Source organism: Hemicordylus capensis, chromosome 4 (genome assembly GCF_027244095.1).
Source record: "Hemicordylus capensis ecotype Gifberg chromosome 4, rHemCap1.1.pri, whole genome shotgun sequence".
Lineage (NCBI taxonomy): Eukaryota > Metazoa > Chordata > Lepidosauria > Squamata > Cordylidae > Hemicordylus > Hemicordylus capensis.
In genome coordinates this window covers 266,840,529-266,859,144 of record NC_069660.1, presented here as the reverse complement: position 1 = coordinate 266,859,144, position 18,616 = coordinate 266,840,529, and the positions used below count along the sequence as shown (strand labels likewise).

The following is an 18,616-nucleotide window of genomic DNA, read 5'->3' as shown; positions in this document are numbered from 1 at the left end:
CTGAGCATGTTTTGGCCCACCCAGTCACTGATAGCCTCCAGACACTGGGCAAGCACCGAAACAGCATCTCAGGAGTGGCAATATACAACTGAGTATCATCAGCATATTGATGGAATCTCACCCCAAATCGACGGATGACCTGTCCCAGCGGTTTCATGTAGATGTTAAAAAGAATGGGTGTGAGAACTGAGCCCTGAGGCATCTCACAAAGGAGTGGCCACAGGGCAGAGCACTCGCCACCAACACACACCGACTGAAAGCGCCCACGAAGCAATGAATGGAACCACTGCAAAACAGTGCCCCCAATACCCAACCCGCGCAGGCACTCCAGAAGGATACCATGGCCAATGGTGTCAAAAGCCTCTGAAAGATCTAAAAGGACCAAGAGAGGGGCGCTACCCTCATCAAGGTCACAATACAAGTCATCAACCAGAGCGACCAATGCCGTTTCTGTTTCATGCCATGGGAAACCCGACTGACAAGAATCTATAAAATCAGCTTCATCCAGAGCTCTCTCAAGCTGGTCACATACAACCTTCTCCAAAACCTTCACAAGGAAAGGAAGGTTGGAGATTGGTCTATAATTATCAAGGACCTCAGGATCAAGAGAAGTCTTCTTCAAAAGAGGACGCACCACAGCCTCTTTTAAGGCTGCCATCACAGACCCCTTACGAAGAAAAGAATTCACCAACTCCTGAAGCCAGGATCTTACATTCCCACTGGCTACTCTAATAAGCCAGGAAGGGCAAGAGTCCAGGCTACAGGTCACAGCACCCATACCAGAGAGAATCCTGTCCACAACCTCAGCCTCAGCAGGCTCAAAAGTATCCCAGATGATATCACAAGACGAAGTCTCCATCTCATCGAATCCTATGCAATTGGAGTCCAACTCCTGCTGAAGGCGAGTGACTTTATCAGCAAAGAATCTAGCAAACATGTCACAGCGGCCAGATGGAACCTCCATTGGATCCAAATCCTCAAGCAGGGAACAGGTAATCTAGAATAAGGCTGCTGGATGAGTGTCAGCTGATGTAATAAGAGTGGAGATGTGAGCAGACTTTGCTGCACTTATCACCACGGAATACTCCCAAAGATGAGAGTAACCATGCTTGATCAGCTTCTGCATTAGTTTTCCTCCAGCGCTCTTAAGGCGCTTCATCTCCTTAATCTCCTGAATAAACCAAGGAAGCCGAGATCCACAAATCTTGAGAGGTCACTTAGGGGCAATCTCATCCAGAGCCCTCGTGGCCTCAGTGTTCCAGGCCTCCATGAGCTGTACTGGAGAGGTGCCCACCAGATTTCTGGGAACATCTCAAGAGCCCTCTGAAAACAATCAGGATCCATAAGGCACCTGGGGTGGACCATCAAAGTGGGTTTAGTACCCCTGCGGAGTCAAGGAGCAGCGGTAATCTGCATACAGATAAGGGAGTGATCAGACCATGGCAAGGGAGAGATGGCTATATCCCCCATATTCAAATCACATTGCCACTGCTCCGAGACAAAGACCACGTCTAAAGTGTGTCCGCCCACATGAGTTGGGCCCGAGACTACTTGTGACAAGCCCATGATTGCCATGGAGGCCATGAACTCCTGAGCACACACCAGTACACATATTGTTGGGCTCCAATCACGTTGGAGACTGCTCATTTTCACATAGGGGTCAGACAATCATACAAGAAATGTCTGAGATTCATGGTGAGCTCTTCAGTTTACCAGTATCAGGTGCTACCATTTGGCCTTTGCACTGCCACCACCCCAGTCTTCACAAAGTGGTAGTTGTGGCGCACCTCAGAACCAGGAGGATAGCGATTTACCCTTACCTAGATAATTGGCTACTGACTTGAAAAGACAGAGAAGGGTTACTTTCTCAGATACAATACTTGCTACAACTTCTCCGAGACCTTGGAGTAGAGGTCAAATGGAAAAAGTCTCATCTGAATCCTGTAACATCAATCTCCTACATAGGAGCGATCCTGGATATGCAGGTGGGGGAGGCCTACTTACCACAAGAGAGCTTCCAGGCCATATCGGAGCTTGTGCATCAATTTCAGGTGCGTCCAATACAATGTGAAAGGCAGATTCAATGCCTCTTAGGCCTCATGCAAGGTGATAGTTCATTACATGTGCCTGAAAATGAGAAAATTACAATTATGGTTCATATCCACCTTCTGTCTGAATGTAGACAGCCCCCAGAAACATTTAATCATACTTCCACAAATTCTCCAGTCCCTGGGTTGGTGGATGCATGCTGAGAACCTTCTGCAAGGGGTCCAGTTTCAACCAGGTTCTCCCACGATGTGGGTAACAACGGACGCCTCATTGATGGGCTGGGGAGGTCACTGCAACGGCAGTATGGTCCAGGAGCAGTGGAGCTACCAACAGACAGCTTCACATCAGTTTCTTGGAGCTCCTGGCAGTGTTTCAAGCCATGAGGGTATTTCTACATATGCTCCAAGGACAAACTGTGCAGCTACAAGTGGACAATATTATAGCAATTGCCTACCTGAACAGGAAAGGCGGTTGGGTGGGGGGGGGGGCGGTGTCCAGATTGCTGTGTGCCTTATGTTTTCAGATATGGCACTTGTGCGTGAGGAACTGTATCACTCCCCAAGCGATACACATAAAGAGGTGGACAATATGCTAGCCAATGATTTGAGTCGCTCGTTTACCAGGGAAGAACAGCATGAGTGGGAATTGATAGACTTGTTTGCAAAAGCTAACAATGCCAAGTGCAAGGCATACTGCTCAAGAGTGGGTCACAACCCACAATCGATAGGAGACCCATTCCAGATAGACTGGTCTAGGCACTTGCTATATATGTACCCTCCTCTGCCACTCAAAGGGAAAATAGTAGCACGACTTCTGACCAATCAGGCCGCGTGCATTCTGATAACACCATGGTGGCCCCGGCAACTGTGGTTTCTGCTTCTACTCAGACTGTCTGGTCACACATACAGGAAACTTCCACAGTGCCAAGATCTCCTGTCGTGAAAACAGGCAGGTGCTGTACTCAGGGGTGACCACTCTAAAGCTAACAACTTGGAGGATAGGCTTCTAAACAAAATCTTGCTAAACCAGAGGAGGCCTTCAACTAGAAAAAAAACTATGCAAGTAAATGGAAGTGATTTAGTTGCTATGCAGCTTCAAAAGGCCTCCGCCCTGTAAACGCTTCAGCGTGACTGGCCCTGCTATACCTGATGACACTGAAGACCACCCTGTTGTCTGTTTCCATAAAGGTGCACTTAGCTGCTATTTCAACATGATGCCCAGCCTGGGATGGGAAGACAGTATTCTCTCACCCCACTGCAAGAGCTTCTTGAAGGGTCTCACCACTGGAACAGTGGAGTATATCTTTGGTGCTTCCGGCTCTGACGAACAACCCCTTTGAACCGCTCTCTACGGCTAACCTAAAACTTGTCTCGAAAGACTGCCTTTTTAGTGGCTATCACTACCGCCCATAGGATGAGCAAACTTACAGTCTTGAGGATGGACAAACTGTACACGTGTTTCTACCCGGATAACGTTTTGCTACATCCAGATATCTATTTCCTACCGAAAGTAGTGACAGATTTCCATATAAACCAGGATATTGTGCTCCCTATCTTTTTTAGAGTGCTCACTACTTCTCTGGAGAAAGTTCTGCATTCCCTGGACATCAGGAGGGCACTTCTACTCTACCTATCAAAAACTAAGGCAATTTGGAAAATGAAGAGATGATTGCCTGTTCCGGTGGTCATCCAGGAACTGAAGTGCTGGTGTTTCTTCCCGCCTTAAATAGCCACATGGTAATGTGGGACAGGGCGAAGGCGTAATGAGGAGCTGTGGTAGTCCACACCGAGAGGCTTCTGCGCAGGCGCAGAACCCATTTCTAATGGATGTCAACGGATCACTACCAGATCATCAGTTAGGTGAGCAACCTGGTTTTTGTTTTTGGTGATGTCCAAATTGAACAAACTATGGCTAACTATAGTTGTCTCCAGATCAGAATAAGAAACCCACTTCAAACCACCGCTTCTGATTCCTGTTTGAAGTCAACTATGGTTAGCAGTGACCACAGTTTGCCTAGTTAATTTGTGATGGAAAAATTATAGCTATAATGAACTGGGGATGAGGGAGGGTGTACCAGTATCTTGCTAGTCCCTACTTGGTTTTGATTTTTCTTTATCACAGGTTTATCCTTTTCCCTTGAGAAGTTTGAAATTACTGCAATAATTTCATTACTATTCATTATTATTATTATTATTATTATAGAGATATCCTGACAGTGGTATAGAAGATGCAATGTTTAAGTTTGCTTGCTTGTTCACAATTTTTCTCTTGCTTTTCTCCCAGAAACTTATAGCCTATGGACATTTGACTGGCAATGCTCCAGATAGTACAGCTCCTGGGAAAAAATTAATTGATAGAATCATTGAAACAATATGTGGCTGTTTTCAAGGTCCTCAGACAGATGAAGGGGTTCAGCTACAAATTATAAAGGTAATCTGATGTCAACAAGCTGTCAGCTACCATCAGACCTCTAACTGGATGCCTACAGTGGCCCACATCAAACGTAATGAGGAGCGGGAACATGATTTCCCACTATGTGAAAAAACCTTTGTGAGTCATGACTTCATGTATTGTCCTCTCCTCTATCCTCCCACCTGAGGAGGAAAGAAGAAAGAAAGGTTGTGCTGTCAAGTTGTTGCTGACTCCTGGCGACCACAGGGCCATGTGGTTTTCTTGGTAGAATACAGGAGTGCTTTACCATTATTTCTCCCGTGCAGTATGAGATGATGCCTTTCAGCACCTTCCTATATTGCTGCAGCCTGATATAGGAGTTTCTCATATTCTGGGAAACACACCAGTCGAGATTCGAACCAACAGCCTCCTGCTCTCTAGGCAGGTTGCTTCCCTGCTGCATTTACTTTCATTTGGAAGTAATGTTTCTGTATTACATCCAGACTTCAGACCACAGATTCATACAAACCAAAATCTGAAACTATGTTTTGATCCTGTTTTGTTTGTCCCTAATTGTGTTTTGAAGTGATCCACAGTTCCTGAGTTCAGTTAGAACTGTGATTTGTTTCAAAATAAAAGCTTTGCCGTTGCCTCTTACACACAAAGGAAAAGTAAGGGGAGAGTATGTGAGCCTACAGCTTTCAGAGGCTCACTCAAGTAGCAGGAAACCATTGTTTTGTGTTGTTATAGCTGAGCCATGCCAATTTGTCTTCAGCACAAATGGTGTTTTGTCATTCAGATATATAGAGCAGCAACTGGAACTGAATGCATATATTGGTATGGTTCATCAGTAAGTATACTAACACATAGTAAAGAATACTTCCTGGCGAATATCGCTGTTATGTTTGGGTTTCTCAAAAACAAACAAAAACTCAAACACTAAAATTTGTGGTAGCAGAAATAGACTGGTGACATGGTTTGGTCCATATCTGGAAGACTGATGGTTCTAACACTGCACCTGGACCAGCAGAAAGATTATTGCAGCTATCAGCTCTGATATAACCAGTCATCTGGTTGGAGGATGGGGGATTGACTCAAGGAATCCTTTCACTTTCACTCTTCCCGGGCAATCAGTGCAATTAAAGCTGCCACTCATCTTCTGTTCAGAAACGGGGGAACCTTGCATGTAAATTGAAAAGGTCTTTATAAAATTGTGGGTGGGTTGATGGAGTTCACTCTAGAACTGGCTTGCATTCGGAAACTTGGTGTAAATGGGAAGAGTAGTTGTTGATTGGATGGAACCTTTTGAAATGAGTGCTTATTGGTGGGCTAGGAAAATGCTAAGCTTGAGCAATTTATCAGAGAGGAATAAGATCTATATATTACAGATGCATGTGTAGTAGTTTAGTAGTAGCTGGGCATTCTATGCATTGATTTATAAAGTGCAACATTTTATTCCTTATTCAGGCAACACATTTTCTAGTTTGCCTGGAATGTGCTGTTTAATATTTCAGTAATTCAGCAGTTCTGTTAAGTAGCTGCATAATGTTTACTCAGTGGAAATACTAAATAAATGGAAAGACTAAAACATTCACTACTTCCTCACATTTTTTTTTTTTTTGAAGAGAATGCTATGTGTGTTACCTTGCTTCCTTTTAAGGTGTGGTACAGACTACACAGTAAGTCTATGCAGCTCTCATCTCATTTTAATTCATTTGCCATCTGTGTTGGTCTGCATGTGTGCAACATTGGTGTGCATGTGACGTCTGCATTCCAAGTAGATGTACCACACTAGTATCTTAACATAGTACACTTGTAGAACAGAGCATGTGGTAAGCACACTTAAATGAGATGGGAGCTTTGGGTACCGTATTTTTGAGTTGTTAATGACAGTAACTTGTGCTTTTATTTCTCTTTCTCTGTTTTAGGCTCTACTCACAGCAGTAACTTCTCAACATATAGAAATTCATGAAGGAACAGTCTTGCAAGCTGTTAGAACATGTTACAATATCTACCTTGCAAGCAAAAATCTTATAAATCAAACAACAGCCAAGGCTACTCTCACACAGATGCTGAACGTTATATTTGCACGTATGGAAAATCAAGCAGTAAGTATCTTTATTTCATATTAAACATTATTTCAAATACTACTTTAATCTCTAGTGCCCTTTGAAACCTCTCTCCTAGTCCTTTTATTTCATATAGAAATGACTGAAAAGAAAAGTCAGCAGTCACAGATTTGAGGAGTTGAGCACTCAGAAGGCCTATGCTTGTGTAGATTCTACATATAGTGGGGTGTAGTTGAAGGCTAGAAGAGTTGAAACAAGTCTTATATTTCATATCTTCTGCATATGGAAGTGTGTGTGTGTGTGTGTGTGTGTGTGTGTGTGTGTGTGTGTGTGTGTGTGGTAGTAGTAGTAGTTGTCTAATATACAAAATAGTATGGATATTTGTTATGACATTACAGGTTTTTATTACTGCAGAATTTATTCAGACATATTCAATTTGTTTCCAGCTTCAAGAAGCCAAGCAAATGGAGAAGGAGAGACATCGGCAGCAGCACCATCTGCAACAGTCACCATTAAGCCACCATGAGCCTGAATCACCTCAGTTGAGACATCTTTCAGAGCAGACTGTTGACCAGCTATCCCAGGATCATGAAGGGGACTTGGACCATCACACAAATGATGTGGACAAGAGTCTTCAGGAGGATACAGAAGCAGAAAATGGATCTGATATTTCCAGTGCAGAAAATGAACAGACAGAAGCTGACCAAGCAACGGCTGCAGAAAGTAATAATGGGTGGTTTGGTCATAATAGAGGAGAAGAGAGTAGGAAGTTTTATTGTCTGTTTTGGTTAGCTAAAAGTAAGTTAAAAATAACTGGCAGATTGTTAGCAGTTCTTGGTATCAGGATTATGGTTTCTTTACCAAGCTACTTTATAATCATAACTTACTTAATTGCTTTCTTGAAGTTTGGTCAAGGTAAGTCAATAATTGCTAGCAAATCTAGCTTAATATATATTTAACTAGATTCACAGCTCCATAATATATAATATTATATGGAGTCATAAAGCTCTGGAGTACATTTCCTGTTTTTATTTTGTAGCTCTTTCTAAAAGTGATGGAGGAGAAAATCAATGTGAAGAAACAGCACAAGATGTTGTACAAAGTATAGTCCAGGAAATGGTCAACATAGTAGTAGGAGGTAAGTACTTGCCTAAAAGTACATGGCTGAATCGAGAGAGGGAATTGCAGGAACTTTGTGGGAGGTATGTGAGGTGGTGGTAAAGTGTGTGTGTGTGTGTGTGTGTGTGTGTGTGTGTGTGTGTGTGTGTGTGTGTGTGTAAATAATACAAAATAAGTTTGCCTATGGGAAGAATTTGGGTTTGAGCAGAAAAAGATTTATTAGTTATCTTTTAACCTGGGAGAAGTGGAGAGAAAATGAAATAATTGTTTCATCCATCTTCTATGATTATATACTGCTCATATTCGCCAACACTAATGAGGTCAAGTGCCCTGTCATATTTCATGCCCTCTCTACTTTTACTTTTTAAAAAAACCCATAGTATATATTCTGGAAGGTCTATTTTTGTTTATACTCACCCACTCCCAATTGTACTGACTACAAACCTGAAACTGGCCATCCTTGGTCGTACAGTTTTACTTGTCTATGTTAGGACACCATTATCTTTGCTGCTGCTCTATTCTTGCACTGCCCAAGGGAAATACTCATTAAAGGGTTGAATTTTCTCTCTCTTTGTAGCTGCTGTATGCCAGTTTCCTCCCACTTCCTCCCAGGCTTGTTATTTCTATGACAATTTCAGGTTCATTCAACCCCCAGACTGGATTAGTAAAGTACACTTTTTATTCATGCAAGGGTTTTAAGATATTGTGCAACACTTAGATATGCTGCTACTTTTTATCTTGCAGTGATTGCTAATTTCTTAAACATCTTTGATATAATTACAGCTTATAAAAGAAATATAGTTAGTGGGAATTGAAGAGGTTGAAGGGCACTTTAATTTTGTTCCTATCATTCACCTGTTTTTAGCTGTACTGGTACTCAGACTGTTTTAAGGTAATGAAATCTTACTAATTTTAAGGGGAAATTTTAAAGTGTTTGAGATAATTCAAACTAGGTCAACTCATTATCAGGATTTGACGATTCATTTTATCCCCACTCTTCACTTCTTCTCGTATGTGTGAGCTCTTCACAGCAGGTTGTCTTTCTCTCCTGAGAAACTTAATGAGACATCAGTTGTGGCACTTTATGTTTGATTAGGGAAATATTACAAATGTTTGGGTTCCAGACTTGTCTTGGGCTGAAAACAATCAAATAGTCAAAACAATCTTAACAAATATACAGCATAATAAAATAATATTAATAAATATTATTTTAATAAATATTATTAAATATTAATAATTTAACATCATATTTTAATGTTTATTATATTTTAATATATTTTAATATTCTCATATTTAATATTTAAACATTTAATCTTAATTAATAATATTAAATAATATTAATAAATATTATTTTATTAGTTAAAGGTAATATTAATATTTAGGTAGCTCCCTAAACTAGCTCCTAGCCTCAAGCGACAAGATTCCTGGTTTTAAAACCTAGAGTTCCTGGCACAACTGGGATGTGATAACCTTCAGGTTCTGTTTTTTGGCAATGTGCAATGAATAGTTGAAGTACTATGTTGCGCTTATATTACCAACTTCACAATATCATGCTTTTTAAATAATTCCGTGCCATTATGCTTTTCTCTTTAGATATAGGGGAAAGAAGTGCTGAAAAGGGCATGACTGATGGACCGATTGGGACTTCAGAAGATGGTAGTGACAGTGAAAACATCCAAGCAAATGGAATTCCAGGGACACCCATTTCTGTTGTTTATACACCATCTTTACCTGATGACAGGTTATCAGTCTCTTCCAATGACACTCAGGTATAAGAATGTATGCAAAGTCTTAAAATAGCCTTAAACAAAGTCCATGTTTTGAATATATGTAGAAAAGTATAGTTTAAAATGGTTTGGAGGTGTCCTAATTATGTTTAGTTTATATTATACATGCTGTGTAAAAACAAAGCTTTCATAAGGCAGCAATTTTGCCCTGGAGATGCTTTACATTTTAATTATTTATGTATATACAAACACAGGACAAATATTATTGATATATAATCTTTATATGTGATATTGCAACATAAATAATGAAGGAATAACCCCTGACTATGAGGTAACAGCAATGATGTGATATTTTTTCACTTTCGTGGTAATTTCAAAAAGTAACTACTTATTTATTTCTATAAACATAATACACAGAGAGAGAGAGAGACTCAAAAGTATTTTGCTTACACTTTTCACAGTCGTTTGGTAAACATGGAAGAAGCGTTATAGTTTGAACCTGATATAATGAACTCTTTAATATTCTGCTTATATTTTGATGTGATTCTAGTGCTAATTATAGTTAAAATGAGATTCCATTCCCCCTCCCCCCAAAACTACCTATTTGAGTTGACCTGAGATTCAGGATCATATCTTGGGTTGGATATTTTTGTATTACTCAATACTGATTACCAACTAAACACAATTAGCAGATCAGAAACAGTCTTGGGAACATACCTACCCTCCCCTTGCTTAACCATGGTCAAACAATTACAATCCATGTTATCCACAATTAAGGCTAATCAGGATTTCCTTTGCCTAGGATCTAAAACTGCAATTGGAAGTGGGTTTCAGTTCCTGGGTTAAGGAAACCCCTGTTAGCTTCAACCAGAATTATACCAGATGTGCTAAGTTATTTAACCATGCATAAAGAAAGAAGTGAGAAATTCCTTCCAGGGAGGTGGAAGGGCTGCAAGGAGGGAGAACATAATCACAAAGCTGGTTCTTGAATTGCTGACTATGGTTTGCATGGAATCAGTGCTATGTCTACCTGATTGCTATGCTATAAGAATGTAATACTGATTATCTTTTAGAATTAGTTAGCATTTTTTCATGATTCAATTGGTTAGCCATTCTCATGCTTCTTCAGAGTAACAATGAACTTTGAAAAGTTTGGTATACAGATACTTCTTACTAAACAATGCAAAATTTGAGTCAGTTCTTGCTGCAAGGTGGGATTTGCTTGATATACCCTGCTGATGCTAAAAGGAATGCTAAGTATCTTTAACTACTTTAGGAATCTGGAAATTCTTCAGGAGCTACCCCTGGTGCTAAATTTTCCCACATTTTACAAAAGGATGCCTTCCTAGTATTCAGGTCACTATGTAAACTCTCTATGAAGCCTCTGTCAGATGGGCCACCTGATCCAAAGTAAGTTGAAATTATTCTGCTATGAAATACTTAGATAATGCAATTATGACTGCACATTAGCACTTGCTTCTTCCATCTAACTTTCCCCATGTAATGCCATATCTAAAATCTCATACTCATTGCAATATGATTCTCAACATGTCATGTAAAAACAAAACTAATAGCTGGTTCAGCTTAAACATCAACACAGGGCAATCTAAATGTATTGACTTCGGTGGCAGAGGGAAAATATTGTAGTGTGATGTAACTGATGAGATGGCTGATTTGTTCGCTAACTGAGTTTATTGCACAGTGTTTAACTTGATAATTCACAAAATCCTCAAATTCCTTTTGGTGTTAAAGAATAAAGAATTTTACTTTTATAATCTTATAGGATATCTTTCATAGGAAGCAAAATAGTAAAGTTCTGCTTTAAAATTAAAAATTGAATTTCATCTTCACCGTGTAGTACGGATGTGCATGGAACTGCATATCTAATGTGCACTCTAATGGCTGATGTGCATGTGCACTCTAATGGCCGATGTGCACGTGCACAGGCGTGTCAACCATGGGCGTGGCGATGCTGAACATGGCTGCAAGCAGGAACGCTGCAGTCCTGTGCTCATGCTGAGCACCCGTGGGGGAAAGTGGTGGGGCAGGGATGAGCAGGTAGGAAGCACCTTCCCTGTCCCTTAAAAGTGCCCTCTGAATCGGCTCAAATGCCAGACCTTTGAACCGGTTCTGTGCTCCAGAAAAGGAGCGTTGGACTGGTTCCATGCACATCCCTACCATGTAGCCACATTGGCTATATGGGTTGTGGCCTTTTTGGAAATACATAAAGCAACTGAGAAGTTAGTCCTCTCTAAAGCCATTGGAGAGGATAAACCTGTTTCTTATTTTGGCTCTATCTTCCATTGTCCCTTCATGCATATATATATATATATATATATATTATAATATATATATTCAGAAGAGCTGACTGAGGGTTATGGGAACCAACGGGCTAGCATTCATCACAATTTTTAAAGTTTCAAAATGGCCAAGGGGTTGACAGGATGTAGGCATTTCTAACTCATCCTTTTAAATTTCTCTGGGAGTTACTTTAGTAAATTTAATTAGTATGTCAGCCAGTGTTTCTAAAGAGAGAATAATCTCTTCAAATAACTATCATAATTCTTTCTTCCTAGGTCTCATGAATTGCGATCAAAGATTCTTTCATTGCAGTTGCTGCTATCCATTCTGCAGAATGCAGGACCTGTTTTTAGGACAAATGAAATGTTTATTAATGCTATTAAGCAGTATCTTTGCGTTGCATTGTCTAAAAATGGAGTCTCATCTGTCCCAGAAGTATTTGAACTTTCACTTTCTATATTCCTGACTCTACTTTCAAATTTTAAGACTCATCTAAAAATGCAGATTGAGGTAAGATTACTGAAGATACAGCACAATGCTGTGTTTGATTTCATTCAGTTTCTCTCTAAGGTACACACAATAGGGATGTGCACGGCCTGGTTCAGCGCTTCCTCTGGGAAATGCCAAACCGACTTGGGTGCTGGTGTTTGAACTGGTTTTACAGGGTGAGGATCTGTTGCCTTAAGGAGCTGCTTACCTGCTCCTCCCCACCCCAACGCTTTTCCGGGCATAGTGCCCGGTGCCCAACTGGCCATGTGGGGCTATTGCACTGTTTCCTTCAGTCTCCGCATGGCGTCAGCTTGTTCATGGCAGGCACACACATGTGACGGTCATTTGCATGGTCAGCATGGTGTTGCTGACCACGCAAATGGCTGTTACGCATGCCCACCAGTGGCACACGGAGGCTTCAGGGAACAGCACCGCAACCCTGCACAGCCAGTTGTGCGCCACACCCATAAAAGTGATGGGGCGGGGAGGAGCTGTAAGGAGCTCTTTACTGGCTCCTTAAGGGAACCACTCCCTGCCCCACAAGCCCATGCACAAGCCATTCATGCACGTCTCTAACACATAGCTCAGTTAGAATCACAAAGGGAACCTAAAGAATAATTCTGTTCTGATTGCAGACTAATTGAGCTTTGAAAACCACCTTGTTCTGAGGAAAATATTATAAATACCGTATTTTACGGACTATAAGACGCTACGGACTATAAGACACACCTTAATTTTAATCCAGTTTTGCAGAGTTTTAACTTATTAAACTGTTAAAACATATAAGACGCTCCTGAATTTTGGCGGATATTTTTCGAGGAAAAAAGTGAGTCTTATAGTCCATAAAATACGGTAGTTCTTTATTATTGATCATGAGAATTATTTGCTGCAGCATTCAAAAAACAGAGCTATGCCTTATTCAGATCTTATAGATGGTGTGGAATTGATATTGTGCACTTTCTGTTCCACCCCTGCCTGACATCCATGTTGGACTTCATGCACAGAGCTCAATGCATGTGAATTGCACATATTGGCGTGCACAGATAGGGCCTAGGGCCTTCTACGTAAGAAGACTTCTATGCAAACTTCAAGTCCAAGTTGTGAATGTCAGGTATACTTGGAGTAGTGGGTAAACAGTTATAATTTCCCTACTGCATAGGATTTGAATGACTTACTTATCTCTACAGTATACAGAAACCTGGTAGTAATTTTACTTGAAGTCTCTGAACCAATACAAAATCCTGTATTTTCAGACATTCCTAACAGCCTTAGTCATTTAGACCTTGTGCCCAAGCAAAGATCAGGATTGAGGTTTGCTATTAAGAAAAGTAATGATGTGGGAGTTTGGTCTGTGAAATTGCTTAGGGCAACTATCCCTACCTGTGGGAGAATTCTGTTCCATCCCTTAATATAATAAGCAGATTCTGAAAACAATTATTTGGCAGGGTGAGCGGGTGTGAGGACTTAGCCTTCTCCTTTTAGCTCTAATTAACATTGCCAGTGTCTAAGAAGAATGGTGAGAAGCCATCTGTACTCTTAGGAGCAAAATTTGTGACTTGAAAGTTCAATGCAAGGCAGCAATTAAATTTTTCATCATACAAATACCCATCATAAATTTATGAAACCCATTCTTGCAATGAATAAATTTATTCACTGTTCTAGGGACTTTCCTCCAAAATTTCACTTTTCTGTTTATCATATGGAATTTCTTATAGGAATACTCATAGAATACGGACTCAGTTATATATGTGAATATATAAGTATATTTGTTTGCTTGCATATATATGATCTGTAAATAAAATGGTTCATATATTATCCTTCTAGCGACAAAATGCAGGGTGACAATCTCTCCCCCCCACACACACACCTTGTCTGGCTCAATGAAAAAAGGCAGGAGGTTATCCTTACCTTTTCCAGTGGTCAAGATGTGTGCTGCTACTGAGGATTTGGTCCAGTGCTTGCTTTTCCATGTGCCATTTGTGTCTCACCTTACAACATCACTTGTTTGCAGTCTGCTTGCGTCCTAGCTTTTAGTGTTGGTCTCCCTTCTTTTTGTTTGTGGGCACAATATATATTTAAAATATAGGAATTTGAATTTCTAGGAAAGCTGACATTTCCATTCAGGTATGTATGTTAGATTGTGTGGTGAGCAGACACTTCACTTGGGAAACTCACCAGTGCTAAAGCTTTGAGGGAAGAGGGGGTGGCAGCTCGACACACAGAGGGCGACACACAGAGCTGCCACAGAAGCGGGGGCGGCAGCTCGACACACAGGCTCTTGTTATTAATCATTGCTCCATTATTGTTTTATTATGCACCGGTACTTCTAACAAGTAAGAAAAGAATAAATGCATGGATCATGGTCTGTGTAGCAGATTGTGGGTGGTGGAAAATTTTTCCTTTCCTGACTCAGGTCAGTCAATGAATAAACTGGCCGAACCTGTTTTAACCAACTTAGCAGCCTTCTCGGTTAAATAGCTCAGAAATGACTCCTATCAGTGAGGAGTCATTTCCGCAGTGTGCTCAGTGAAGCTGCCTATGAACAATTTAAAATCCTTAACTTTCCAAACCCAGAAAAGCTAGGAAAATATTCTGGTAGGGTAAATCTCGCTGCCACCAAGCTACCTCTATAGAAAGTCTTTCCCAACAGGGTTTGGGGTGACTAGCAATCCCCATTTCACCTTGCTTCCCCTTGCCAGTATGCAAGAATAAAACCTCTCTCTCCCGTGCATCTGCCTGCACATGGAGTTAATTCTTAATTGTTAATTTGGCCAAGCTATCTTTGAGATGTGTTCTGCACCAGAGGAATCCCCCGTTTGCGTTCCCTCTTTTCTCCTGCTCAGTTAATAACCACCCTTGGAGGCTTGTAAAAGGTAAAGAACAAAGAAAAAAAACTTTTATTTAATCACTACAGACTGGTTCCGTCTGAGGCTTTTAGCTTTTTAGAACCACTTAAAAATACTTACTTGGTTACAAGAATACTTCAAAAACACCCCAATGATTCCAGGGCGGCACACTTGAACTTTTAGCTACTCAGTTGCAAAGAACAGATATTTAGGACAATGTAAAGCACACACCCCAAAGAAACAGAATTTCTAATACAAATCCTTACTAAAACACTGTCTCCTGCCCTAAACTTCCAAAGCCCCTAGCCTTGACTTCCTGTTCCCTTGAACTCACCAAGCTCCTGACAAGACTCATGCCTCCTGTAATCCTTTTTCACAAGGATCTACAGTCCAAAACTCCATTGCCGCATGTCCTGCTCCGCTCCTCCAGCACAGACTTCAGGCTAGACTGCACTCTCTGCCACAGCTTCCTTTCTTGTTCCAAGAATTCCTACCTGCAGCTCTCTTGTCCCACCCACCTGTTGGACTGATATGTCAAGCCCTGGAGGTCACCAACCTGTCAGTCAAGACAGGGGTTCACTTCCTATTAACTCTTTAGAGGGAGGGAGATACTGGTCACTACAGTCTGTCTGAACATTAAGCCAGATCTGCTTATAGTGTATTATTGGTGTTCAAAAGAACTGCCAGTTTAAGATCAGAGTTATGGCTATCTGGCCACTGAGCCCCTGGTGGCGCAGTGGTAAAACTGCCGCCCTGTAACCAGAAGGTTACATGTTCGATCCTGACCAGGGGCTCAAGGTTGACTCAGCCTTCCATCCTTCCGAGGTCAGTAAAATGAGTACCCAGAATGTTGGGGGCAATATGTTAAATCATTGTAAACCGCTTAGAGAGCTCCGGCTATAGAGCGGTATATAAATGTAAGTGCTATTGCTATTGCTATTGCTATCTCAATTTGGTTCAATTTCCACAAAGCCATGAAATTGGAACCTAGGGCTGATAACTTAATAGACGTGTCATGTGATCAGTAATGATGTCCATTGGCACAAATTGTGCTCATTTACAGCTTGTCCTCCATGCGACCACATGGGGCAGCTTTGCTAGTGCCAGGCACCCCATTCTCTCCATCTTGAGTTGGGCCTCAATGACCAAGAAATGTGTGAGTGCATGGAGGATGAGCACAGTTGTAAGTGAACACAATTTTGTGATATTACACAGCATCAATACTGATCAAAGATAAGACCAGGGTTTCACAAGACTCTGTTACTCTTAAAGTCCATCCTCCCCACCCTGGGAAAAGCACAGCTCTGTGTGTAGGTGAGAGATGACTCTCATACCAAAAGGTTTTTTGGGTTGGGGTTTTTTTGCTGTGTTTTTTTTGGGCCAAAGTGGCCCCATTTGGAAAAAAGTAAAGATCGATGACCTATGGACTTACCTACTGTAAAACAAAGAGCCACCACCTCGTGTCCCACCCCCAGCCCCTGATGTGCTACGGCCTAGGAGATAGGAGAGAGACGCTAGTGAGCTGGGAACTGTGGAAGTCAAGGACAGTTTTTCTGTCAGCATTCTGAGAGCAGGGGATGGGCTGCAGGACCTATCAACTATGCGGTAAATTTGAAGGTAGAGAGCATCACTTGCTGCCTGACAGACGAGACAGGATGGGAGTTGGGGAAGAAAAGGGATGCTGTAATCCTTGCTCAGAAGTAAATCCTTAGGAACAGAGAGGGACTTCAGCTAATATATCCTTTGGTTTTTAAATGTTTTCAGTGATTTTAATTGTTAATTGATTTGATGTTTTAAATGATTTTAATTGTAAACTGCCCAGAGATGAAAGTTTGGGGTGGTATAGAAATACTTTAGATGATGATGATGATGATGATGATAAGAAGAAGAAGAAGAAGTTGAAGTTGTTCAATCACATTTTTCAAGGAGGTGATATTGAACAATGGCTAACAACTAGGAAAACTCATCTCATCATGAAAGACCCAGCAAAAGGTGCAGTTCCAAGTAATTATAGACCGATAACTTGTCTGCCAACCATGTTCAAATTATTAACTGGAATAATAGCAGATGAAGTGATGCAACACTTATTAACTAAAAAACAGCTTCCAGTTGAACAGAAAGGAAATTGCCCAGAGGCACAAAAGACCAGCTGCTGATTGACAAAATGATTTAGAAAATTGCAAGAGAAGAAAAACCAATCTAAGTGTTGCATGGATTGACTAAAAGAAAGCCTTCGATTCATTGCCTCACACATGGATACTAAAATGTTTAGAAACAACTGGTGTCAGCAAAAACATTCAGATATTTATTTAAAAAGCAATGAGCATGTAGAGTACACAGTTAATAATCAGTGGCGAGACACTTGGACAGGTTAGCATTAGAAGAGGCATTTTCCAAGGGGACTCACTATCCCCTCTGTTGTTTTTAATCGCCATGACCCCACTTTCACAAATACTCAACAAAACAGGCCTCGGATACCAAACATCTAAAACATCAAGTAAAATCAACCATCTGCTGTACATGGACGATCTGAAGTTGTATGGAAAGTCCCAGTCAGAAATCGAATCACTGCTAAACACTGTCCGTATATTCAGTAGTGACCATCAATCATGCTCTGCACCCCCGCAGTGATGTCGATAGGCTCTACCTCCCTCGCAGCTCAGGTGGAAGAGGAATGCTGCAAGTCCATCAAACAGTAGAGGAGGAGAAAAGAGGCCTTGAAGAATATATCAAGGACAGTGAAGAAGATGCACTTCAAATGGTCAATAATGCGAAACTATTCAACACCAATGAAACAAAGCAGGCCTACAAGAAAGAACAAGTCAAGAACCGAGCAGAAAAAATGGAAAAATAAGCCACTGCATGGTCAATATTTGCACAATATAAGTGGAAAATCAGACATCACCAAGACCTGGCAATGGCTTAAGAATGGCAACTTGAAGAAAGAAACAGAGGGTTTAATACTGGCTGCACAAGAACAGGCACTAAGAACAAATGCAATAAGAGCAAAAGTCGAAAAATCAACCACAAACAGCAAGTGCCGCCTCTCTAAAGAAGCAGATGAAACCGTGGACCACCTAACTAGCTGTTGTAAAAAGATCGCACAGACTGACTACAAACAAAGGCATGACAAGGTAGCAGGGATGATACACTGGAACATCTGCAAAAAATACAAGCTACCTGTAGCCAAAAATGGGTGGGACCATAAAATTGAAAAAGTTGAAGAAAATGAAGATGTAAAAATATTATGGGACTTCCGACTGCAAACAGACAAACATCTGCCACACAATACACCAGATATAACTGTAGTCGAGAAGAAAGAAAAACAAGTCAAAACAATCGACATAGCAATACCAGGGGATAGCAGAATAGAAGAAAAAGAAATAGAAAAAAAATCACCAAATACGAAGATCTACAAATGAATATTGAAAGGCTGTGGCAGAAAAAGACCAAAATAATCCCAGCAGTAATTGGCGCCCTGGGTGCAGTTCCAAAAGACCTTGAAGAGCACCTCAACACCATAGGGGCCACAGAAATCACCATCAGCCAATTACAAAAAGCAGCTTTACTGGGAACAGCCTATATTCTGCGACGATATCTATAACAATTGACAATAAAATTCTGG

At 41.0% G+C, this 18,616-nt stretch overlaps 1 protein-coding gene across 2 annotated transcripts in view; it reads left to right on the top strand.

Moving 5' to 3' along the window:
• The window catches only part of ARFGEF1 (ADP ribosylation factor guanine nucleotide exchange factor 1), a 125,687-nt gene that overhangs the window by 43,181 nt on the left and 63,890 nt on the right, over nucleotides 1-18,616 (top strand). For both annotated transcript variants that reach the window (XM_053249255.1, XM_053249256.1), the window contains exons 4-10: nucleotides 4,333-4,479; nucleotides 6,369-6,548; nucleotides 6,956-7,232; nucleotides 7,549-7,647; nucleotides 9,222-9,397; nucleotides 10,632-10,765; nucleotides 11,932-12,166. In XM_053249255.1, coding sequence (XP_053105230.1) covers nucleotides 4,333-4,479; nucleotides 6,369-6,548; nucleotides 6,956-7,232; nucleotides 7,549-7,647; nucleotides 9,222-9,397; nucleotides 10,632-10,765; nucleotides 11,932-12,166 — 1,248 coding nt within the window. The remainder of the gene's footprint in view (nucleotides 1-4,332; nucleotides 4,480-6,368; nucleotides 6,549-6,955; nucleotides 7,233-7,548; nucleotides 7,648-9,221; nucleotides 9,398-10,631; nucleotides 10,766-11,931; nucleotides 12,167-18,616) is intronic.